This window comes from Falco cherrug, chromosome 3, assembly GCF_023634085.1.
Source record: "Falco cherrug isolate bFalChe1 chromosome 3, bFalChe1.pri, whole genome shotgun sequence".
Classification (NCBI taxonomy): domain Eukaryota; kingdom Metazoa; phylum Chordata; class Aves; order Falconiformes; family Falconidae; genus Falco; species Falco cherrug.
This window is the reverse complement of record NC_073699.1, coordinates 29,505,463-29,531,179: the sequence shown is the minus strand read 5'-3', so window position 1 is coordinate 29,531,179 and position 25,717 is coordinate 29,505,463. Positions and strand designations below refer to the sequence as shown.

Genomic DNA, 25,717 nt, shown 5'->3' with positions numbered 1-25,717 from the left:
TGGTCTCACGATACAAATGTTTTCCTAAACCCCTCAGCATTTATAAAAGCTCCTGGTTTAAACCTGTGTTGAACCATTAGAACTTCTTTTCCTCGAGGTCCGTATGGTGCTTAACCTTTCTGTTGGCAGTTGCATAAGTTTTCTTAATGAGCTGGGATCAGTCAAAATGACATCTGTGATCACAGTAGTTTCCCCATCTTTCTACCATAAGCACAGAGAACAAAGGAAAAGGGTACCGAAAATTTGCGTGTAGCTTCAATTTAATTTTCTAGCTGATAATGTCAAGATACTGACATGAGAATGAAGTTTAAACAATCAGAAGGAAAATGTTCTTTTATCTTAGAGGAACTTCAAGGGAGATGAGAAATTGCTGAAGACTTTCTGTCCAAAAAACATTACTAGGTACTAGAGAGGGGGGGGGTGTATGTGTGTGTGTGAGAGAGAGAGAGAAGGCTCGCACAGGTCGTCAGTAGCTTGTGAAGCACACAGAGAATAACTTTGTGCGTACAGAGAGGCCTAGGCATCTATGCTGGCGGGGTGGGAGGTGAGGTTCCCAGACCCAGAAATGCTTTGAAATAGCTGTGAGCTGAGACTTGAGCAGAAAGTCCTGAGATAAGGAAAGCCTGGTGACTAGTATTATGTGGGATGTTTTCCCCCTCTCTCAATAGAATTCACAAAATACTTGAAACTCCAGTAAAGGAGAGACACTTTCCATTCCTCTCTGAGAGAAAAGAACAGCTGAAAAGTAATCTAAAGAGCGGCAGGAAATTGTCCCCCAGCAACTGACCCTATCTTTATCTTAATCAGGCTGTTGATCTGCTACTGATTCTTTTGATTTGCTGTTTTAATTCAGAAAGGGAATTTTTTTGCTAATCCACACTTAGGTGTTTTCAGCTCCTGGAGTCATCATTCAGCCCTTTAGCATTATTGCCTCACAAATGGCCCAATTCTATTTGTTTTTATTATGTCTGGTTTCTCTACGCTCTCTTTTATCGATCCAGATTTCCTCACTCCATCCTTTTGCTGGTGGGTTGTTGTTTTATTGATTTGGGGTTTTTTGGTCCCTTTCTGCTTACCCTAGAAGCTTCTGCTGTCAGACTTCAGTAGCAAATTCGGGATCCAATTCCCTGTGATGAGTGCAGGAGCTGCTGTAGCTCCCCAGGAACCAAGAAGCATGGGTGGTGCTCTGTCTGGGAAAAATCTCCTGCATTTACCACAAGGAGAATAGGAGTTGCCTCGAACCCTGCCTGTACAGTGTGTAGTTGCCATACTGAGCTAAATATCCACAAGCTTCCTTGGTAATCCTTTAGTCAGCTGTTACTGTCATGACTTGAGGCACCCCTAGCTCTCTCTTAAGCCTGGCAGCATGGAGCAACACCTTATTATGCAAATCTTGGCATCTCTTTGATTAATACTTTGGAACTGTTATAAAATTGAGCTTTAAATACCTCTTCTGCTTAACTTTGAGAAGCGTTGCTGTTAAAAGCAGTGAGTTGTAGTAGCAAATCTGGCATTTAAATCGCATATTAGTGGCAATCATTCATCAGCACCAAAATGTGTGCAAGTCTATTAATAATCCCTGATGGGATAACATTCCCCCGGTACAATTTAGAAGTTTTATGCATGCAAAAACATGGCTAGATTCTTTTCTCCCTTCAGAAGGTGCAAGAACCAACAGTTCAAGTTCTAACTTACTTGAAACTATAGTTATTCAGGTGAGAAGAAGGAAGTTCATAATCTTCTGGTGATGTTCTTCCAGTCTCTGTGTAACCAGCAAGAAAAATGTATCGGATGAAAAAAAATAATTTCTTAAATTCCCCTGAGGTTATATCTAGGTTTGACTATAACAACATGCTGAGCTCTGTGGATAGTAAATGCTCCCTTTTATAAAGAACATTTTGCAAAGCTGTAACAGGAAAATACATATATTTGTGGTAGACTTATGGGTGTGTGGGTATGGCAGCTTTACAGTAAAAAGTCATAGATCCACCACTAGAAAATGCCAAAATAAACTCTGCGCTCTGAAGTGGCACTGTAAATGTCAGCCTTTAGCATACCCAGATCTGCTACTGAATGCAATACAGACACATTGCCCTGTAATGAGTTTTACTGCTTTGAAAAAGTGCAGTTTTAGTTATACTCACCTGACTCTTGTTTCACAGAAGATACTTGATCTTATGCAGAAGAATTCAAGAGATTTGGAGAGAAGCTTTCATCTAAATGTTCTCATGCTTAAATACTCCTAGGGTTAATATTTTTGTGCACAAATGCCAACCATTCTGACATTGTCACAAAAGGAATTCCAACCTGCCTGTAGACGCACCTTAGGTTCTTCTGAAGGTAATAATAGTAGTGAACATATCTCAAAGGATGCTAAATTGGACATATCTTGCACACTTCACTTTTCAGAAAATCTGTTCCATGTATATCACCCAGCAATGTGCTACTAGCAATGTACCAAACTGTTTTTTGTGGATAATTAAAGATCCATAGGGATCGATGAGGAAACGTTTTTCTCTCTCTCACATTTGATTTCTGAATTTCTGTAGGCTTCCAGGCACATTGTTATCAAAGAACTAGAGACCCATATGATAATAGACAGAGGAGGTGCTAGCTTCATTATGTCTGTTTAAATGTCCACTGAGAGAGCAAGGAAGGGAAACAGAGTCAGCTCTTGAAGACCGTGGAGGTCCTGTAAGTTAGAGAAAATGTTATGGGAAGAAAGGATGAGAAAAGAGCAGCTGGGCTATATTGTGGAGAGAAGGGAACCAACAAACAATAAAGCGTTGTCAAAAGTATGTGCTAGGAAAGATGGGTCAGAAGGAGGTAACAGAAAGCACAAGAAGATGAATTCTTTGTTATACCCATTAAATTGCATGAAGACTATCCAAATATTGCTTTCTGGGTGTAGATGTTATGGTTACTCGGTAGTTGCTTGTAAGTGGAAGGTGCAGCCCAGCAGCAACTACGACAGAAATACACAAGAGATGATCCCCAAATCAAATTGTCAGTCACACTTTGACCTCTCCCGTACAGGGGATTATAGTTCGTGCCTTCAGGGCCGGAAGAACTGTAGCTCTGGTAATTTTTATGACTATCATATAGTCTCATTGTATCAACAGAGTGACAAGTAGCCAGATGAAAAGCAGAAAAAGAGGGATGGAAGGATGCTGCAGGCAGGAAGAAAAAGTATTGTAAAATCTAAAATACTTTTAAAACCCATGATAGTTTTTGATTTTTCCTATTAGACTGTCAAATTGCATGATGTGTTTTCAGACTAGCCTTGTGGAGCCGTGAAAATACTCTCCCCATGTCTCCTGCTTTTTCTTTAGTTATTTTTCTAAGTGTTGTGGTATCAGGAGAGAGAGACAGTCTTCTGCTGCTGACCCACAGCAACATTTCATAGTAGAAGCAGCAGCTGGGGAGGAGGAAGTGCAGCCTGTTGGCCTGAGAGATCAGTTGTCAGCCATAGAGAAGCCTCTTCATGCTTGTAGCGCCCCGTCTGCCCTACGCGACATGTCATTTCCCACTGAATTTAATTTCATTGAAATCTTTTATATGTTAGGAAATCTAGTTTTTATTGTAGTTTTAAATCTCTAAGATTAGCATTACATAAACATAAAGTAAAATATGTTAAGTCTTAGGATATATTTTGTCAATCCAAACAGTAATTTTTGCGGAGTACTATGAGACCAAAAGCTAACGGCAAGAGATCTTGAAGCACTTCTGCGTTGTAACAGTCGCCACTGGGCAGACAGCTGCCAAATGTCTTGCAATTAATCTGATGCTTACTGGCTTTCATATCCCTTTCCTTTCAGAACCAATGCCCTGAGGCAGAGGAGTTGGTCTTCAGCCATTTTGTGATCTGTAATGACACACAAGAGACACTGCGGTTTGGCCAGGTGGATACGGATGAAAATATTTTGCTGGCTAGTCTCCACAGTCACCAGTACAGCTGGCGCTCTCACAAGTCCCCGCAGGTATGTCAGAAACAACCCTTCGAATACAGCAGTTGCTGAAGCTTACTGGTGGTTTTATGTGTTGATTCGTTGGTTTTCTGTATGGTCTCAACCATCTCTAATGCTCCAGTTCCTTCAGGAGTCACACACTGAGGCTGCATCAGAGAGAGAAGGTAAACAAAGACTGAGGAAAGCCAGAAGTGTTTAGAAGTTACTTGAGGGTAGAACTGGATGTGCACGACCGCTTTTTGTAAAACTGAGCGGTTGTGGAAACTGAAGCTTCTGAAAAAAAGCAAAAGAAGATCGCTTGCCAGGTTTTTATAACTAAGTGATCGGTGTCTGTTTTCTGTGATGTACATTAGAGGTTTGGGGAATTTTTTTTAATGAATTGTTTTTACCAGAAGCATCTGTTCACTGAAATTGTTTGCAGAACAGGGTCAAACTGGACAAGTCTCTCAACTCAGCATGTGCTTGCATTAGAAAAGATTTGAAATTGTCAGAAGCACCCCACTTATGTAGTTTAAATAATGCAGTTTCTGTTCTTGGGTGTTTTTTTAAGGATAAACACTGAAACTGAAATAAAATGTTTTAAAATTATCAACAGGAAATATTTCAATGAAACCATGTTGTTGGCTGTCTTGAGTGGTGGTGAAAAATGGGACTTTTCATCTTGATTCAAGGCAGGGCAAGAATTTATATCTCTTAAAAAAGTGTTTATGAAACAGCAAAGCTTTTTAATTTTCTTTTTAATATATACCCAGCTCCTGCTGAGTGGGAGACTAGAGACCTGTGCCACCCTGCTTGATGTGCAGCAGTGCAGTGCTGAAGAGTTACTGAAATTTTTACAGATCCTGGGAGAAGTGTAGTGGGTAACTCCCCTACAGCCCTGGAAAATGCCAGCCTTAGCATGTGAGAAAGAGGGTGAAATTTGGATGGTGATTCTAAACAGGAGCTGTGCCCACTTCCACTGCTGACAAGTTTCAAGTTTCACTGGGAAGCAGGGATGGCAAATTTCCTGTGGTTTTAGTTCATATGTCAGTTGGTGGATATGCAAAACTGCTGAGTTGTACGTGAGTGCAGTAGCCTGTGCAGAGCAAATTCAGCCAGAGTAAACAGTTGCAGTTGACACTGAAGTCAAAACTTAAGAGGAAGGCAGGCTAATGAAGGACCATCTCGCCATGGCCACAGACTTGTTATAAATGTGTATGCTGGTGTAATAATTAGAGAATTTGGTGACTTTTAGAGTCACTGGAGCACTGTACATCCCTTGTCGCGTTTTCAGAAAAGATGTATGTTTTCTCATAGAAACCAAACACCAGTGATGCCCTAGCCCACAGGCGAGCAATCCAAATGGGTGATTGTGCTCTGTGCGGTTGGGCAAGTCTCAGATTGTGAGACAGGATCCCTATTCATCAGGTGACAGTAGTTGCATTTGGGTTACAACTGACGTAACTCCTCCAGTTCTGTGAGGGAGAAATAACAACCAAGCTTATAGAAAGCTAACTAAATGCGACCTACATTTCATAACTAATTATCACTGCCTTTTGTAGCAACCACCCAAAAAATCATTTAAACCTTTTCATAAATACATGGAAAAAGAAGGAAAAGTTTAAAACAATTATATATAAAACCAAAACTAAGTAAGACTTTCCTCTTAATATTTTTCTTTAATGTTTTCAGGTTATTTTTAAAATTATTCTGTTGGGGGGAACGTCTTTTTGACCATCATTCTAGATAGTTCTACTAATGGTGTAGTTCTGATTATGCTGTATTCCTAATAATGGTGTAATTCAGTTAACGGTACAAACTGGAAAGAGTTTTGAAAATGAGGATTATTTCAAGCAAAGCGAAAAATGGAAGAGTTAAAACTGTAGCTTGTTACTGATACCTTTTGTTAGTTGCAGCCAAGCTGCTAAAGACCACCAGCACAACATATGGCATTAGCCATCTGACATCTGGAGAGCTTAAATATTAAAACATTGATCTTTAGCTTGTCCTTTTAGTCACTGACTTAAGCAATGCAAAGCATTCCATTTTCATGGCCGCTATGTAAGTTTCTCATTAAATGAAAAATAGAAGTGCAGGATGAAAGGTGGAAAAGTCCAGCAAAAAAACAAAATCACACATTAGGGAGTGGGTGTGGTGACAGTAGGAACTTCAGATTCATTTTTCAGATGTTCATTCTTCATCTGAAAGTTGGTGATGTCAAAGGGTTTCCCCATTCTGTTTCGCTCTGATCAGATTCAGATTCACTGAAGAACTGGACTGATAAACAGTCAGGAGTGTCATGTTGGATTCCCATGTCCCAGGAGATGGCAAAGCTAACAGCTGACTCCTCTTGACTCAACCACGTTGCTGGCCAGCAGGCTTTTCTAGTAGAGGGGCGATACCTCCCTTGTCCCAGCCCTTGAAATAATTTCAAGAACACTTCTGGTCTTTTAACATTTTTCAACAGCCATCTCTTGCTGGGAATTTTAGACTAAAAAATAGCACTGAGGTAATTTCACCGAAAATATATGGAAGCACAGTCTTTCCACACACTGTTGAGACAGAAGCAAGTTTTCTTTATAAAGGTCCGAGAATCTTGGTATCTATATAAACTTTGTTGATTTAGTTAATGCTAAATACAAATCACTGTAAATTTAGCGTGTTTCAGAATGGCAGTTCAGCTGAACAGCGTAAACAGCACAATCCTTCATCATTTTAGATCATATGAAATAGATTTGTTTAAATATTATTACAAATGTTGTCATGTACATTTTGTCAATGATTAATAAAATCCTTGAAATTAAAATGACGACTCAGTTAAGAGATCAGGTTGTCCCTGTTATGCTGTGGCACTTTTCTAATTGTTTCCATGCAAAACTATCTAACAGCTTGTTATCCAAAGGTCAGAATAATGCCCAAGCATGGACAAACCCTCTGAGTGTCATATTCATGGAATGCTAGATGACTTCATAGTTATGAAATTATTTCATTTCTCATGATAATTCCCAACTTGCCAAGTTAGTGAATTTTAAGAACTCTGAGAGCAGATTGTAAGATAAATGTGAAATAATCCATACTTCTGGAGTCAGGGACTTCCCTCCAGGCATTAGTTCATACTTGACTTACTTGACTTACTCTTGGGGATAAAATGAGTTAGGACAAGGTCTTAGATACCACATTCTCTTACTGGGAAAGAAAACCAACTTGCACAACTTTGGCTGGCTCATGTTTCTTGTTACACAGGCACTAAGAGGCAGCGGTTGCCATGAAATACTTTATTTAACCTCTGCAAAATGTTTTTTTAGTATGGCAAGGCAGTTCAGTTAAATGAAAATAAATAGTTTTAAAAGGATTGTATTTCTTTTACATTCACATCAGTAAAATTATCCATTTTTCTTTTGCTAATTTAGCATAGTGAGAGATGCAGTAATTGACCATTTGAATTATTTAACACAACTAAATATATATGCCTAAAATAAGCTGTTTTTGTAGTAGTAGATAGTTACATATGCGTTATTTACATTTAGAATTAATTTCAATATTAACGAAGCTACTCTAGGGTATAATTAAAAATTGTTCAACTTTTTTTATGTTATGAAAACAGCTATAGCACACCAAGGATTTGGATTTATCAACTGTTGATGGTGTCCCTCCAACTGTTTGGCTTAACTTAAAGCTCCTTCCTTCCTTCATTTTTTCCCAGCCCGGATCTTCTACATTACAGGGAACCTAACCTTTCCCTTTTAACTTTCACTCTGATTCCTGCAAGTCTCGCTAGTTTGGCTAGTATTTCAGTAATAAGTCTGAGGTCTGATGCTTGCTCTTCTACTCTGCTCCATCCCCCATGTTTTCCTCAGATTTCGTTCAATTTTGACCTTCCTTAGGTATAAGACACCCCCAACTATATAGTCCCTTTCAGAGTTGTGGTAGGTTCAAAACTGATGATGTTTGAGGCTTTAAGCAATTCGAGCAAAAGTTGCCAGACCTTGTGAGTTCCTTTTGCACATTTTAATGAAAGTTAAGGGTCTGTTAGATATCGTTACAAGGCAAGAGAAGCTACATCACTCCTGTGCTCTACAGACTGTGCTCTGCTCCTGGCTCCTACGTTATTATTGGATTCAGTCAGTCTGCACTCCTTATCTTGATCTTCAAGTTCTTTGTGGGATGGGCCCCAGTTATGTCAGAAGTCATGTTTGTCTCCAAGACAGCTGTGTTTTTTAGAAGAGCTGGAGCATACGATACGTAGGGTGAAACTCTGAAGTTAAAAGAGATCAGATCTTCCTAGCAATTTACTCAGAGTTAAGGAATTCTTTCTTGCAAGACAGTAGGCAGTCGGAGGGTCCCACTAGGGATCACAGCAAATGTAAAAACCAGCTATTCATGTAAGAGTCCCCTGAATTTATTTTGCAGAGGTTGTTTGCTTGCGAATAAACAGCAAAAATATTTTATGACATGCTAGTTATTACTAGCAATTTTCCCCACACTCAAACTTCAGCAGTGTCTTCTCAAGAAGCAAATAATAATGGATTTAAATTCATTAATTTCCTTTCTGTGCAAAAAATAATGTTGCAGAGGGGAAGTCCGCATTTGAAATACCATCTCCCAAACCTTTCTCCAGTCTTCTCCTGGGGTTATGATAACAGTCCATTTTCACTTTTCACTGTCCTTAACTTGAAGCAGCAGGTGTAGTGTGTAAAAATCAGTTCCTGTGTTGATTTGGGCAATGACTTCAATGAGAATGTGGCTGAGTTACTGGTTATAACCTGAAACAGCTCTGTGCCACTTTTTTGCTACTTATATAGATTTTGAGGGAAAAGATCTCTATCATTTGTTTTTCTGTTCTCCTCGACATACACTTACAAATTCTTGAATAGATATTAGTAGTGGTTAGTATATTAGTAATATTTTCACTGGAACCCATTTAAAGTTTTTCTTCTCTTATTTTGAATAGTGTGCCTGCAAAGCACAACTTCTGCTAGAATTTTATAAACATAATTCTTCAAGGCAGTTGTAGATTTGGAAATAAATATAAGTAAGAACCTCCTCATTCTCCTACAAAAAAAAAAAGGCTGAAGCCAAATTTTCATTTATGTTGCGTCTGCAGCAGGATCATAATTCATTGTTATTTATTTTCAAGTTACCATTCTTTCAGGTATTGGGTTATATAAAATGTAAGATGATATACAGTACTCTGTGGGTTCAAACTTAGAAACTGTGACTTGTATGTCAGTTATTACAGGGATATTTTCCTGATTTATTGTTTAGGGATGTTACAGGTTCTCTGCACAACCTTTTGTACTTTATGTAGAATCATAGAATCGTTTAGGTTGGAAAGGACCCTTAAGATCATCAAGTCCACCACTAAACCGTGTCACCAAGCACCACATCTACATGTTTTTTAAACACCTCCAGGGATGATGATTCCACCACCTCCCTGGGCAGCCTGTTCAGGTGCTTGACCCCCCTTTCAGTGAAGAAATTTTTCCTAATACCCAATCTAATACTCCCCTGGCATAGCTTGAGGCTGTTTCCTCTTGTCCTATCTCTTGTTATCTGGGAGAAGAGACCGACCCCTACTTGTTTACAGCCACCTCTCAGGTAGCTGCAGAGAGCAATAAGGTCTCCCTGAATCTCCTTTTCTCCAGGCTCAGCAACCCCAGTTCCCTCAGCCGCTCCTCACCTTCCCAGGTCATTTACAGAGCAACATCAGGAAAAAAAAAAAAAAAAGGAAAAAGTATGTTATTTTACACTGTTCAGATAGTGATAAATGTATTGCTGCTTTTCTTTGGGGTCCTGCATTAAAAATCAATGGTTATATTATATTATATGTAATTGACTTTCTAAGTAATATCTGGGGCGGATAGGGATTGATATTATTGTTGAATCACATGAACCTTCATAACTTGGCTACTGTTCCTGAACCAAAAGACTTCTTTTCCACAGTATGTAATGTAAAGCCAACTTGTTCCTGCGAGGTTCAGGCCTGCTTTGCAGGTTGTATTGAGGCTTGCAACGTGTCCAGGAGCCCACAAGGGTCAGTTTGTCTGCCGAGTGTGAACTTTTTTCTACTAACCAGCATAGGGGTGATAGAAATTGCTTTCTCCCATGCTCTGTACTGGCCTTCTTTCTTACAAGGACTGATGGCATAGAACTGGTCAGATCTCTCATGTCCTATGAATAAATGAAGCCAAACTGAAATTCGAACTCTTCTGATGGCTGCTGCAGCTGGTAATTTGCAGAATAAACATTTCATTTGCTGTTTCCTCAAATACTAATTGGTTTTATTGTTGTAAGTCCTAATCCTGGTCAAGGGCCACCTTGTATCCTGAAAACACAACGAAAAAATACGTATCATTCTTCTCCTTTAATTTTGTAATTAAAAATTCATTTAGCTTCAAGTCTTAGAATTAAGGTCCCATCTCCATGTCATTGTTTCTTCCATGCTGCTGCATCATCACAGCTTTTTATTTTACTATTTTGTACAACTGCTGCCACGCCATCAACCAGGTCCTCACTTGATTTCTCACAGTCTCACAGAGTTGAGACTAATAACCCTTATTCTTCAAAAAGCGTTTTCCCATTCCACTTAGAAGACAGATACGATGTAACTACAGTGAATCCAAGTTAACTTCAGTGGATCTGCAACCAAAGTAGAAATCAAATTTGAATCACTAAGCATTCTGAGGGCACAAGCTTTAAATTACTTACACAGCTGGAAAATGCTGCCTTTTCTGGACAGGCTCCCTTCTTAGTCTCATTTTTAATCCTCCATTTTAATCTTCATGCCTTGTCATATGACACTTAGCTTTATTTACTCAGATTGTATCCTTCACTCGCACGTCTAGCTGAAAACCTAAGTAAAATTTCAGGAGTGAATAGAAACATTCTGAGAAGAGGCATGATAACCAATACAGCTTTTCTAGCCATTCGCTCCATTAGGAGCACCTTCATCTTAGTCTGCCTCCCTGAAGGCAATTTCTTTCCCTCCCAAAAAGAGAAATTCATAATGGCTCAGAATTACAAATCCAAACCTCGGCCAAGTCTAGTCAAAACAAAAAAATCTGTTATCTGTTGATATGTTTCTGTAACAGAAAATGCAGAAATCAAATGGTTGCATGAGTGCTGATCTTCTCATATACAATAGATAGTCTGTTTTAAATTCTAAGCTATAAATTGCCACTTATCACTGGATTATATTTGTTAGAATGCTTTTAAAGTCCATTGAATATTTTTGTATCTTTTTGCAATGACTTTTCTTTTCTCCTGATATATGTACCATACTTCGCTATGCTTGTTGAACTTTTTTTAAGCAGGCTGTCTAATAAGTATTTAGGATTTACTTAAAGTTTGATAAATGAAAGGGAGTTACATGGCAATTACTGTGAATCTGCAGTATTAGGTCAGTTTTATAACATCAGAGCTCTGCCTTGTTGAGTATCTGACGCCATCTATTATGACATCTTCTGCTGAAATAACACTAACAGTTGATTACTCAATTTTCTAAAATTACTTCAATTTTTATTTCCTGCCATATATCTCTGTATCACTTAGTGTCATTTACTAATTGCTTCTAGCTTTATTCCAGAAATCTCACATTTAAATAACTGATTCACCCAGAGATTCCTTTGCATTTTTATGGAATGCAGTTTCTTGGCTCATGGCTCAAAAGTAAATGTGCACAGCACCCAATTCTTATATTGTTATGTCATTAATACATATATATTAGATATCTTTAACTGATGAGGGCTGTTCCTTTGTACGTAGCATTTACTAATATACAAATACTATGTTTATAAAATAAGAAATTTCCAATATATGATAATAGCTTTTTTTTATTTTTCTTTCTGAACCATGAAATTAAATGCAGACTAATCACAGTGCTACAAAGAAAATTAGTAAGGCAGCATTTGGCAGCTAATGACTGCTCAGGGAAAGCTGACCGTGTGTTCCTTGGGAACATTCTAACTCGTGAGCAAAGCTGTTTATACAGGGTGGGAGACATCCTAATATTGGAGCTACATACAATTCCTAATCATCAATTATGGCAGTTCTATGACATCTGTCTTTGGAGTACACCGTATTTTGTGTGCCTTCTAGCTGAAACTAACCACTTAGTACCTTTTCTCATTATTCGGCTGTCATTTCCAGCTACCAAACTCCAAAGTAAACAGCTTTCTTGTTTCTCTTGGTTTTCATATGTGATGAGATTTATTCCCAGCTGCCTCTGTAAGAACCTGAACTGATTCCAGCCACTGCAACTGGAAATTTTTGTTTTGTTTTGTTTTTCGTTTTCTGTAACTAATACTTAAGAATCAAAGAGGCATGTTTGTTTATGAGTTTGAATGTCCTAGTGCACAGCTTCCCTCAACATATTCTTGAATATAAAGCTGTGCCCACGCATATGCATATCCAGATACATGCCCATGTTCACACTGGCACTTATTAGCCTTTGTGCTTCCAGCTTAAAACTAATTTGAATCTGAATGCAACAGTCATCACTCTTGCAAATTCAAAAGCCACCCACTGAATGGATGTTATTGTTCTGTGTGTAACTTGTGCTGAGGATACCACAAATTGCAAACAGGCTACTGAGTTGTAATATCTTTGAAAGTTGTTGCTGTGGTTGGTTCTTAAAACAATGAAAAAACCCAACGTCCAGCCCTTCACTAAGTCCAACTGACCAGACCCATGGCCAGTGCTATCTCTTTCTGGAAACAAATCATGGGAGAACATAATATTTACAGGTTTCAATTTTTTTCTAGTGTAAATAATCAAACTTTGGGCCTGATCCTGTTCTCAATTACTTAAATTAATTAATGACAGATGTCCAAAATCAGAGTGAAATTCAACCCTCAAGAAAGAATTCCCACAAGGCCTTTATATAACTGTTTTAAAGGACTTAAGTGATGCTTAGGCTCTGTGCTGGCCCTCTGCAAAGAATAAATTTTACCCAGAATGCTTATTGCTTTGATCCCTTATATATAACTCACATCCTTAAGTTTGCACAGCCACAAAAGATCTATACAGAGCTAAATAGCCAGATCTTCAGCTGGCGTAAATTTATGTAACTTCATTGACCTACATGGAACAGTACCAATTTTCACTACTCTGGCTTAAAGAATCTCCATGGGATAGAGGTAAGTGCGTATGGTGGGTAAATGGATGAAAGGCTCTTCAAATGATGAAAGACTGTATTGCTCTGGAAGTGATTTAAGTTAAACTGGAAAAAAGCCACTCCTTTTCCGGAATAAATCACACAGGGAGTATAATTATGCAGTTAAATTTCTTCTCATGCAGTCAAGCTTGAACTTGCCACCACATTTGTGTAAGAAATGAAATGTTTCCCATCTCTCAGCAATACGCTAAGTTCTGCATTTAACACACATATGTATGTGACCTATGCAAGTATACCTACAAATAGATTTGCATCCTTCTTTATTTTGAAGGGAAGGATATTTGTAATTTTCTGTCTTTTTCTGATGGCCAAAAATCTGGCCTGGACCTGCATTCCATATCACCTTGCTGGTAATAAAGAGGGTGGATTTCTAGAACTATTTCAAGGGCAGTAAAATCTCTTATTTCCTGTTTTATGCTCTCTAGTCTACCTACCCTTTTTTTTCTGAACAGTTGTGTGCTGCGTTTTTATCATCCTAAATACACTGTTAAAGCAGGTAATTTATAGAAATGCATGATGCATAGCCATCTTATGGTATTGTTGATTCTTCTGCTTGTATCTGAAGTCACAGAATCACAGAATGAGGGGATCATTCAGGGAACTGGTGTGCTTAGCATTGCTGACTTCTAAACCCAAGCATATTTCACTGCCATGGGAATTCATATCCTACTGCAAGGCTGTTTTTTCCCAGTTATGTATTGAAGTAGTAATTGCTTTCTTTCCAGCTGTTACACATCTGTATTGAAGGCTGGGGAAACTGGCGGTGGTCTGAACCATTCGGTGTGGACAATACAGGGACTTTTATTCGTACCATTCAGTACAAGGGCTGGACAGCATCACTTATAATCAAGGTTCAGCAGCTCAGTGGAGTGCAAAAGCAAGTAAGTATTTGATCCAGTTTTCAAAAAATAACATGAGTAGTTTAAACTTATCTATTCATGAATTAGCTACTTTACTAGTTGTTCTCTCCATCTGAGTGCAAAAAAACCAAGTATAACAGTTTTCTGGGGTCATTTTCAGGAGTTTTTACAACTCTTTTCTTCACTTTGGTATGGATCTCAGCATTTAAAAGCTCAATTGCCACCACATATTTTACATGTTCTAGTAAACATCCCTTTGTGTGGTTTCCAGTCTGAGTGCTTGTTACACACTCTCTTGCCCATTTTAAGCTCTTGAGAAGCAGAATTCTATTTTATTTTTTTAAGAAACTGTTCATATCTTATTCTGGGTTGTAATTCAGGCCTTTGTATTGTTAAAAGAGAAAGAAGGTATGACCAAATTAACATTTGAAAATGGGCTGCTGTGCAGTACTTTTTCCCATCCTATCTTTGTCAAGAGATCTGTAATAATACTGCAGTCATTCTGCCTGCATTGGCAGAAGCCAGAGCATGTGGTGGACGTAACATGTTCAGTTCATGGATATGGCAGAGCACCTTATGTTGTGCAACAGGAATATAGCTAATCAGCCAAAAACAGTGCTTGGTGTCACTGAAAGCCCTGCTGAGATTTTGCTTGGTAGGTTGTAGTTATGGTGTGCGCCCTTGTTAATGAAAAGGAAATGAAGATGGTTGTAGCAGGGATACGTGTGGAATGCTGTTCTTTGGTATCGCTTAGAAAAAGTCAGATATATGTTCTATGTTAAAAAATTCACGCATGATGGACAGCAACAACTCTGGGTCTAATTTGGTCATTTTCTAGGTGAGTGCACTTAAATACAGAAATATGGTACAGCCATTTAATGGAATTATAAGCTTTAGAACAGCAAAAATACTGACAGGTCTGGATTACTGGATTGTGATGGGAAAGCAAGGTGAAAGAAACCTTTCTTCTGAAGTACATCGCTGTGTCTGCTCAGAAAGGGCTCAGCTTTCAGAGACCATAACAGTACTCTTAAAATCCAAACCAAAGCTATGTCAGCGGTGGGCAGTACTGCTGAGTTCAGTGGGAACAAGAGTGGATATTTTACATGTTTCTTTCAAGCCCGGATACTGCCTTAGCAATATTTCAAGTGTTTTAATGCCTAGGTTTCTATAAAATTGCACATACATTTGGCCAATAAAAATAATGTTTTACCATTCACTGCCTTCAGCAGTGCTTGGGAAAACCTGAAATAGGAAGATTATTCTTTTACAGGTTTTCACTCTGTAATTCAATTTTGACCTTTCTTTTTCACAATTGTTTATATATGAGCTGCATATTTTTGTATGTTTTAGATCCTAATCTGTGGAAGACAGACAGTCTGTAGTTACCTTTCCGAAAGTATTGAACTGAAAGTGGTTCAGCACTACATTAGTCAGGATGGACAGGCCGTTGTTAAAGAACACATCAACTGCCTTGCAGCCAAGCAGAAGTTGCCTTCATATGTCCTAGAAAACAATGAGCTGACTGAGCTGAGTGTGAAAGCTACAGGAGATGAAGACTGGTCCCAGGACGTCTGTCTAAGTTCTAAACATACAGAACACAGCACTGTCATTCAGGTATGACTAAAAATAGCTATATGGAATATAGCATTAATAAAACATCAGAGTGACGTGGGGACTTTTTTGTTTAGACTGCTATTTGATATGAAATGTTGAACATCAACATCCTGAAATAATTTTAGTGTAATGCTTCTGATCTGTCTGCATACAGGTACCATCTTCAAAGAGTTCAATTACATATGTGTGGTGCACAATTTTGACTTTAGAGCCCAACTCTCACGTGCAGCAACGATTAGTAAGTACATTTAACATCTCTGAAATCTAAATGTTTATGCCTTATATGTCATATAATGAAATAAGGGCAGAATGACCACTTCAAAGATTTATTAATAGCTTTTTTCAGCAGTTCTAATACTGGAGTAGAATTAGCCATAAATTAGTATATTGTTTTCTTTTTGTAGATTGTTTTCAGCCCTCTTTTCATTGTAAGGAGCCATCTTCCAGACCCAATTATCATACATTTGGAGAAAAGAAGTCTGAGACTGAATGAAACACAAGTCATTCCAGGGAAAGGACAAGAGAAAGCACTGCAAAATATAGAGCCTGATCTTACACACCACCTGACATTTCAAGCCAGGTAGAATACTCATTTTCCTTGAAAATGGTTCATTTCTATGGAGAAGAAGGAATAATTTACACTTTAACTTCTGGTGCATTTTTTTCGTAAAGTATGGTATACACAGAGGAGATACAATAGAACAAGTATGTGTGGCCTGAAATGCTGTGATAGGAAATATTAAATTTGGTAGAACTATCCTAAGCACTTTGGCATTTGTTTGCTTAAGCAGTCCATGTTTTTGTGTTTTGCAAAATAAATTCCTAAATGATCTTGAAATGTGTTTTGAGAATACTGAAGTTTCTAGAGTCTCAGACAGAAAGATCATTGCGGTGTCATAACAAATTCAGGCGTGTCAGCTAATGCTCAGGAACTTGTTAAGACATCATAACTTGATTCATCCGTGATTACCTTAAGAGTTTTCCTACTGCAGAGTACGCTTGGAAAGCTTCATTAAAGAAAATGTGAGTGCTACTCATGCTTGATCTTGTTGTGTGACTGAATTTATTTTCAATGACAGGGAGGAAGACGATCCATCAGAGTGTGCAGTCCCTATCTCAACCACGCTAATTAAACAGATAACAACTAAATCCCATCCAGGTGGCAATGTCAGCCAAATACTGTCCGAGTTCTATGGCACTGCTAATCCTCCCCAGCCTGCATGGCCATATAATAGAAAGGATTCAGACAGGTAATTCTTTGCTAAACCTTCTTCATGTTTGTTGCATTGCCTTTTCAGATAAACTGGAATCATGTTCAAGAAGACTGTATGTGATCAACAGTGAATGTGTTTTCAGTAATTACATGATTCCTGTATATAAGCTGCAGAATCTGTTGCAGGTGGCAAAAAAAAGTAGTTTGGCCTAGGGGCTGCCCTTGATTACACTGAGAAGATGACATCAGCAAGGATTAAAAAAATGGAACTATTTTTTTGTGAATGCATCTTCTTTACTGCAGCTCTAGAAACTGTTGTTTATTCAGAAGTTGTTTGTCTCAGTACAGAAACAGGGAGTTGCTGTAGGAGGAGTTGATGAAAAAAGAATGGAAATGTGATTTTATTTTTGTAACTACAGAAGTCACAGGTTTAGTTCTGGAGGACAGTGGTAAATCTGTTAAGGAGTTTCTTTAATTGACCAAATTTAGGTTGAGTTTGTATAGTTAAAAATACATTTTTACAGCCTGCATATAGCTAGATCTGTCTGGCAGCATCTCAGTATGTTCCAGAATGATAAGGTAAGAGGAGACTGGTTTTCTATTTCAAAATCAAAAAACCGCAAATTTCTGAAAATGACAGCTTCTTATTTGTAATCTTGAATTCATTATTCCTTTGGCTTTATCTTTTTTTGTTTGTTTTTGAACAGCAACGAACAGCTGTCCCAGTGGGATAGCCCAATGCGGGTAAAGCTGTCAGTGTGGAAACCGTGTGTTAAAACGCTGCTGATAGAACTGCTGCCCTGGGCTTTGCTTATCAATCAGTCCAAGTGGGACCTCTGGCTGTTTGAAGGAGAGAAGATCGTTCTTCAAGTACCTACTGGGAAAGTAATTATACCTCCCAACTTCGAGGTAACTTTGCCATTCACGTTAACAGGCACAGTTCTGCTAAACATGCCGATTCTGAAGAATTGCTGTTAACCCAGTTGATTCCCACCTTCCAGTCACTGTATCTGTTAGTCATACAATGAGGACTAGAAATAACAACAGAAATTTGCCGCATTCACTGAGTCACCAAGTGTGTAGGACAACGTACTTGATAGCAGTGTTTGAAGAACATGTCTTAAACATGCATAGTTAAAAATTGTCTCTAAGATACTGTAGAAAGAAGACCTGCATGCCATCTGATCCAGCAGCCCTCTCGCCTTCCTCCCTATTCAGGCAGTGAATCCACAACATGGGCATAATGTAGCAGCCCAAGTGAAGTGCTGTAAAGGCCAGATAAAGACTTTGGCCCCTGCTGTGCCAGCCTGTCATCTGGGAAGTGTTTTGACCACAGTAGCAAAGCTGACAGACAGGAAGGAATGTTTGGTTTGAGTGTTTTAGGTTGAGTTGTTTCATAGCTTTATGCTACCAAGAAAGGTTTGATAATGAGGTAGGGTGAATTACAAATAAGGAAGATTCTTCAGGCTGCCTGCCTTCCTGAATTCAGAGTTTTGTGTAACGGATCTTCTGACATACCTTAGCTTGGCCCTGCATGTGCTTTCTTATCACAACCCTAATATTTTTATTTTTGTAAGAATTTAAATAATTTGACATAGCAGCTGGTCGATTCCAATTGTACAATCTGATACTTGCTGTTTATTTTACCATCCTTTATTTCCCCCATGCATGTCTGTTAAAACAAAAGGTATACCTATTAACATGTCTCGGTGTAGGCTATGGTCTTGATTCCAGCGTGAGGATCAGTCCTGTATTCACATAGTGGTTTTCTCTATTTTTGTATCACACAGAAAGAATGAAAGGGGGAAAGGCAGGAAATGAGTTTGACTTTATACTGGAAACTACATTTAACTCTAGTAGAAGTGTATCAAATTGTTAACGAGTGATAATTGGTCATTTTTCACTTGCAGGAAGCTTTTCAGGTTGGAATATACTGGGCAAATACTAATACTGTGCATAAATCAGTGGCAATTAAACTGGTTCATAATGTGACCTCCCCGAAATGGAAGGACGCTGATAATGGGGAAGTAGTAACGTTGGACGAAGAAGGTTTTATTGAAGCTGAAATAAAACTTGGTGCTTTTCCAGGTCATCAAAAGGTTAGAAGAAAATTACCATGATTTATAACTTCATTATTTAAAAATAAAGTCATATAGCAGGTGAAATCAATCAAATGTACACAGTGTGAAAGCTCCTCCCTAATTATGTTAATACATGTAAAACATAATGAGAGTATAAACAGTGTATGAAGTATAATTTCAAGAATTAGATCACCAAAAAAGTTCTGCCCAACTCATCAAGATAATACAATATCCCCTGGATAAAGAATTAATGAATTCTCAATCTTGATGGAAAACATTGACAGATGCAACTTCAAAAGTATGTGATGTGGCTCCAGTTAGGAAGTGCACCAATATAGACAGGTTTTCCACAGTCACAGAGAAAATGGCAGTTCAGTCACTATATTTCAATATGTTTTGTGTGTGACCTCATCATCGTTTTTATTATCATACAGTTGTGTCAATTCTGCATTTCTTCGATGGTTCGACAAGGTATACAAATTCTACAGATAGAAGATAAGACAACAATAATCAACGATACATCATATCAAATCTATTATAGGCCACAGCTTTCTGTTTCCCAACCCCACTCAGGAAAAGAGGTAAGGCACTGTGGACACCGGTTTAGTTTGTCCTCTGCAGTACACGGGTGGTTAGGTTTGTATGGTCTCAACTGCTTATAGCAAAGCTTGAACAGAAATCTTTAGACATAATAATGATAAATTATTTTGTACAATTTTAATTTAAAATAAAGAATCCTGGGTAAATTCAACTCCAGTAATATCTGTGATCAGAAATCTGTGCAAAGCAGGAGATTCTTGCACATTGCAGAATTAGTTCTGCCTGTTCTCCATCTGTTCAGGCACTAATGGCCATTTCTGTAAAATAAGCAGAGTAATCCGTAGTAGCTGTTGAAATTGTTCTCAGAATTTTTACTGAGTTCGCGTGTAAAAGAGGTATATTGGCCTGGCAAGCTGAAAACTTTTTGTTATCCTTTTGGGAAGATTCCAGTTATCTGAACAAAGCTGCAGAACTAGAGACGTGCCCAAAGGTTATGTATTTCAACGAACTGCATCAAATCATGAATATCAGTTTTCGAATAAACACACAGGATATTTAAGGACTAGCTTACAGGAACCAAAATGTATGCATGGTCAATATATTGTAATCAACCATTTATACATATTTATTGAAGATTACCTTTATAGTAAAATATGTGGAAAGAATTCTCAGAGTCAAACTTGCTAGAGGAGTTGGCAGATAAACAAATTTTTAAAGTTCCTTGTTTCTGTATTGTTTTCCTTCTGCATTAGTTTTCTTCACATCGGTATGTACATTTGTGCATTATGCATTTTGTGGCAGTCTTAAGGGATGGGGAATTGGAAGAATGTTGAGGCTAAAATCCATTGTTAGTTTTATATCTATAAATGGATTTTCTTCTCACAGTTACATTACAGTGATGTAACTGTTGCTTTTGGTAGGGTTATTTTATGGAACTGAGAGTGGACTGTAGATAACCGTGCTCAGTTAACTGTGTAAGTATACCTGAAGACAGAATTTGGCCAAATAACTTTTAATGCAGTGGGCTTAGTGCAACCTTTAGTTCGTTGCAGTTATTGGCTCCTGAGGCTGTTCTGTGCAAGATCAACATGAATAAACTTCTGTAAGGAACCAGCAAGTCATGCTGCCACCATCTTTTTCCTTTCCAGAGCTTCCACTCACCAGACAGTACAGTGTTCAGCATCAGTCCAGCTGGGGCACCACCCAGTGAGGGGCTGAGTGCTGTGCCCTGCTGGGACCTGATGTCGGACACCAGTTCCTTAAATTCAGGAGCGCCTCCTTCTGAAAAACGCATGTTGCTGAGTTTCAGTCCAGGCAGCTACGGTGCGAGCTGCGAGCTGTGGAGCCTACCAGCTGTCATTAAACAAGAGCTTGCTAGACAGAGCGTGGCAGTGCCCACAGGGGTTTGTACTGAAAGTGGATTTTGTACCAGGTACTGTACCCTGAACAGTCACGAATAATGAACTTTGCTTGTTGCTGTAAAGCCTCAGCTAGTAAGAAACCATAAGAGTTTAATGCAAAAGTCAGAGTAACACATGCCCCACATATGTAAAGGCAAGTCTTACTTCAATTCAAAAATTGTTATCTTCTGATGGTTTTGATGCTTTTATTATAAATGGTTTAATGTTATGACCGTGTACAAGTTGTACAATTTTTAAAATGTATGGGCTGCTATTTTTTACATGCATACAAAAGAGCATGAAAAGTTTTTATTCAAGATTATGGTTCTCTTTAATTTATGGGTAACGAGTTCAAGGACAGTGTAAAATAATACAACAGAAAAATTTGGGGTTTGTTTATAAAAGGTAAAAATATATTTTAGTAAGAATAATAAGAAGATAAACAGAAAAATCAGAAAAGAATGAAACTATTTTGAGATTACAACAAGGAAAGATTTCCAAGTTTTAAAGCTTGAAATACCCAAATGTGCATTCTGCTTACAAAAAAATCCATCCAGCTAGTTAAAAGTAACAGTCCAATGATGTGTCAGGTGCCCAACTTCAGTTCTCAGACCTGATATCTGAATCTATTCATACTTATACTGGTATTAACAAGAAACAATCTGCCGAAATTAGAGAAGCTGCATCATTATATATTACCAGTGATATGCTGTTTCTCTTGTCTGAAGTGCTTGATATCATTCAAACCCTCATACAATTCCTCTGCAGAGTCTAAGAGGTGTCATAGTGGATACCAAAGACTCTTAGACAGTCTTCAGATTTGAAAAAAAAAATTTAATGGGAAAAACAAGAAAAGGATTCCTTGTAATTCTGAGATAGACATAAAGGATTTTCTGCTCCTAACCAAATTTTCAGACTGTTTGGATTTTTAAAATCACCATGAGGTGAAGTTTTATAGAAATAGCCAATACATTTGCACAAGAAAAAAAAAAAGTTTTTGTGTTTATGCATGAAGACGTTTTATGTAGTGAATGAGCAGAACTAAATTAATTTATTTTAATTTTAGAAATTTACTTAGTGATGATCCATATCATTAGCATTTGAAAGGGTGATAGCATTGTGGATCATTCCAGTGGAGCAGTCAGTTGCAGATTTATGTATTTGTTAAAAATATATTTCATGTGTATCAGAGAAGTATGCGTGCAAATTCTTCTGGAAAATTTTAAAGATTTATGTTGAAAATTTGGGCCTACAATCTCATGTTTTTAATTTAATATAAATCTCTGCTGGCTAGGGCTCTCATCTTGCAAACACACGTGCTCAGTTTAACTCATGAGTAGACTCTGTGAAGCAATTTCTTCTCTAATGTTGCTTTTTTTTTGCTATTTCCATGTGTCCTTCTGTTTAAATACAATTCTCAGTGGAGATATGTACTTGCCTAAATGTATATAAATTGGAACTTGATCATAAAGAATCTTACAGATGCTAGTTTTGAATGTTTTTAATTGTCCAGGGTAATAATATGTAAAGATTTCATCCAAAACATGCATAATCAAATATATCTGCTTTATTTTTTTTGTAGAGCTATAGCACTGACTTATCAAGAGCATCTTGGCGTGACATACCTAACACTTACAGAAGATCCTAGTCCTCGTATAATTATCCATAATAGGTGTTCTGTTCCATTGCTTGTGAAAGAAAACTTGAAAGGTAGGTAGTGTGCAGTAATTAGAAACAGTGCACTGTTGTAGTATAAATTATTTTACTGTATTTCCAATACAAAGTTGAGTTCAGTATGTGTTTTAGTTACAACAAGAACTTGATGGCCCTCATAAAGGTCTGTCTCAAAGTGAGAGACTCTGGAAGATACTGAAGCCTGGAAGCTATTGGAGCTAATCCTGAGGTCGGGAGTATGAACTTACATGGCTCCAGGCTTTTGGGTCTCCCTGGTTCCAGCTGTCAAGGTGACTTGGCTGTAGGAAATTAGTAGGCAGTGGAGTTTTGATGACATCAGTTCAATCCCATGGAACATTTAAATCTCCTCAGATTTGCAAATGTAACACAAAACATATTGTCAATATTCCAGTTACAGTCTGTTAATGTAATGATAAGTGGAACATTATCTGTGTAAATCTTAATGACATAGAAAAGGAAAAAACCCAAATATGTAAAATTCCAACCAATAGAAAAGTAATGTTTTTATTTATTGGTAATATTTCAAACAGAAACCGTAATTTCTGTAAGCATAGGTGAGTTTTGATTTCATACGGGTTTTAGAAAGGCCTAATCTTGTATATTTTATGAAATTTCAGATACACCGAAGTTTGAAGTTTACTGTAGAAAGATTCCAGCTGAATGTTCGGTTCATCATGAACTTTACCATCAAGTCTCCAGCTACCCGGATTGCAAAACAAGAGATTTGTTGCCCAGCATTCTGCTGAAAGTGATGTCATCCGATGAATTAGTAAATGAATGGAGTGATTTTGTGGACATCAACAATCAAGGAACACAAGTAAATCATTATCAACTATTTCCTAGTTCACAGCATAAATGGTTGTCTTCCTGACCTGCACGTTATATTGTTCCTCTGCAATAAGCATATCCTTTCTGCTGCTTTTAGGGGTTTTTTTATTTAAGTCTTGGGAGCTGCCCTTCCTAAACCCCTTCCTGTGGAAGTTTTAGAATACAGATTACCTTCTTCGCTGGTTGTTTTTAAGAATAGCTAGGTCAAAAATACAGGCTTTCTAGCACTGAAATTTTTTCACTTCTTTCTAATGAACCTGGTGTTCCCTGGAAAAATCAGTCCTGAAAATTTCTAGGCCCTGTAAGCAAAGAATCCCCCAGGATCCAGGAAAATCTTTCTGTTTGGTAACTTAATTATCACAGGATTTTTATCTTTACATCTTGTAGAAATTATCACTGTCATTCTCCCTCTGTGTCTTCACAGAAGCTACTTGTGTCTTTCTAAAACAAAACAAAAAAAAACCTTTTCTTTCCTTCTGTTATTTTTCTCCTGTTTTGAGGTAAATGAAAACTGCCTTGACTGGAGTAATTCTTTTTGATGGGAATTTTTTCCATCTTTGAAGTCATTAGTTTACATGGAATCAACATAAACTGCTTGGCTCTTTGAAAGAAATACTAGTTTCAGATGTTTTCCCTGGGGACCAATCACAAAATGCTCTTGATTATTGAGTGTTATGTTATATAGCAAGTAGTTCAGTTTCATTCAGCAAGCCAGTCAGGCAATGCAAGGTTTCAAATTTCAGTCATTAATGTTATGCCAGACCAGGGTTCTTTATAAGTATCTGGCTCCTAGAAGGAATTAGATGCTAAGACAACATTTGGGGACCATTGTCTACTTGAAGAACTCTTCAAATAAAAAGTGTAGCCTTTTGTTATTGAAGTTTTAGGATTTACATGTAGAGAATTTCCCCAGGATTTCTCACTCCATCTTTCTCTTAGGAAAATGTAAATACAAGTAAATAAGGAATAGGCTAATAGCTTCACATACAACTCTCTTCCGATTGTGAACTAACTGGGATTTAGACGATCTTAAGTAATTTGTATTCTTTCTACCTAGTCACAGATAGGTACTACTTATCCTATTAAAAAGAAGAAATTATTAATTTACTAAAATTAAAGGATTTGATAGAACCATCTGAAATTGGAATTGCAATGACCAATCTTTGATTGTCAGTGAGGGGGTTTTGGAATAATGAAGCTGTATTGAAAATTCAGTAAATGTCCTTTTTTTCCCAATGCTATCATGCAGGATTGTGAATTTCTTTCAGATAAGCAAAGGATTGAAACTGAATATCAAAATTAGAAATACTCTTATGTGTAATTCTCAGAAGAAGAAGACGTAATTTGATGAACAAAATTTCATTATCTGTGCAAGGTTATTATAAATCGTGTAACAAGAATCATTTTAAGTGCTGATCCTACTGAACTTCCAAGTGCTTTTCTTTCTGGTGACTTGTTAAAAGCAGGAAAGATTCTTCAAGACAACTGTTTATTTTACCTGTGCTAGCCTATTATATTTGTGTTATTCCTTGAGTTTTACTTTAAATTATAACTTGTGTCATTACGGTCTAGTAAACAATTGTGTTGATAGTAGACCTACAAGAAAACAGAAGCTAACTTGCTCTAACAAGGACTGCTGGGAGTTTTCCAAACCTAAAAAGACTTTAATCTTGTATATTCTGGAAAAAACACAAAACTTGCATGGAAATATTGCAGAATTAAGCTCCAAAAACAATATGTCATTTCTTTAGGTAGAATATTTATTCCTAAGGACAAATTGTTTAGAATTAAAGTTTGCACATCTATAAGCAAGACACAAACCTGTTGTCAAGTTCCCATTTTCCTGTCTTTTTAGACGTTTTATGCTTTCCAATAGACTTTTCCCATTTCTGTGTGGCACCATGTTGCTTGTGAAGGTCTTCACACAAAACCAGTTTAGATGGCTTAAAAATGTGTTCAGTGTTGAGTTGTTAAGCAAGTCTTCATGAATCCAAAATGTTATTTTGTAGTCTTTATGTGGTTTGCATCATGCTATCAGGCATTCATCTAACCAGTTCTGAGCTAGGGCATAGGAAAATTAATGTCAATTTAGGGTTTGTTTTCTGGTGTAGAAGGTGGGATTTTGCAGAGCTCCAGGAGTATGCCTTTCTCCTTAATCCAAAATCACAAATCAAAAATTCCTAATTTATTCTTTTTTTCATACAATCTCCCTCCTCCTCAGCACATCTTCCTTATTTCTGGAGAAGAAATATTATTTAACAGTATTCAGTTATACAATTGAAGGATGAGATGCAAATTTCATCGTACTGTACAACCAAAATACTTAAAGTATCAGATCTGTTATTTTCTGAAGTATTGAAA

General features: G+C 37.5%; 1 protein-coding gene across 5 annotated transcripts in view; it reads left to right on the top strand.

The window, feature by feature from the left end:
• The window catches only part of VPS13B (vacuolar protein sorting 13 homolog B), a 478,367-nt gene that overhangs the window by 426,247 nt on the left and 26,403 nt on the right, over window positions 1–25,717 (top strand). For all 5 annotated transcript variants that reach the window (XM_055706070.1, XM_055706071.1, XM_055706068.1 and 2 more), the window contains 12 exons: window positions 3,819–3,980; window positions 13,848–14,003; window positions 15,336–15,599; window positions 15,754–15,837; window positions 16,004–16,179; window positions 16,679–16,849; window positions 17,520–17,721; window positions 18,723–18,911; window positions 19,328–19,474; window positions 20,582–20,865; window positions 22,416–22,543; window positions 23,146–23,345. In XM_055706070.1, the coding sequence (XP_055562045.1) occupies window positions 3,819–3,980; window positions 13,848–14,003; window positions 15,336–15,599; window positions 15,754–15,837; window positions 16,004–16,179; window positions 16,679–16,849; window positions 17,520–17,721; window positions 18,723–18,911; window positions 19,328–19,474; window positions 20,582–20,865; window positions 22,416–22,543; window positions 23,146–23,345 (2,163 nt within the window). The remainder of the gene's footprint in view (window positions 1–3,818; window positions 3,981–13,847; window positions 14,004–15,335; window positions 15,600–15,753; window positions 15,838–16,003; window positions 16,180–16,678; window positions 16,850–17,519; window positions 17,722–18,722; window positions 18,912–19,327; window positions 19,475–20,581; window positions 20,866–22,415; window positions 22,544–23,145; window positions 23,346–25,717) is intronic.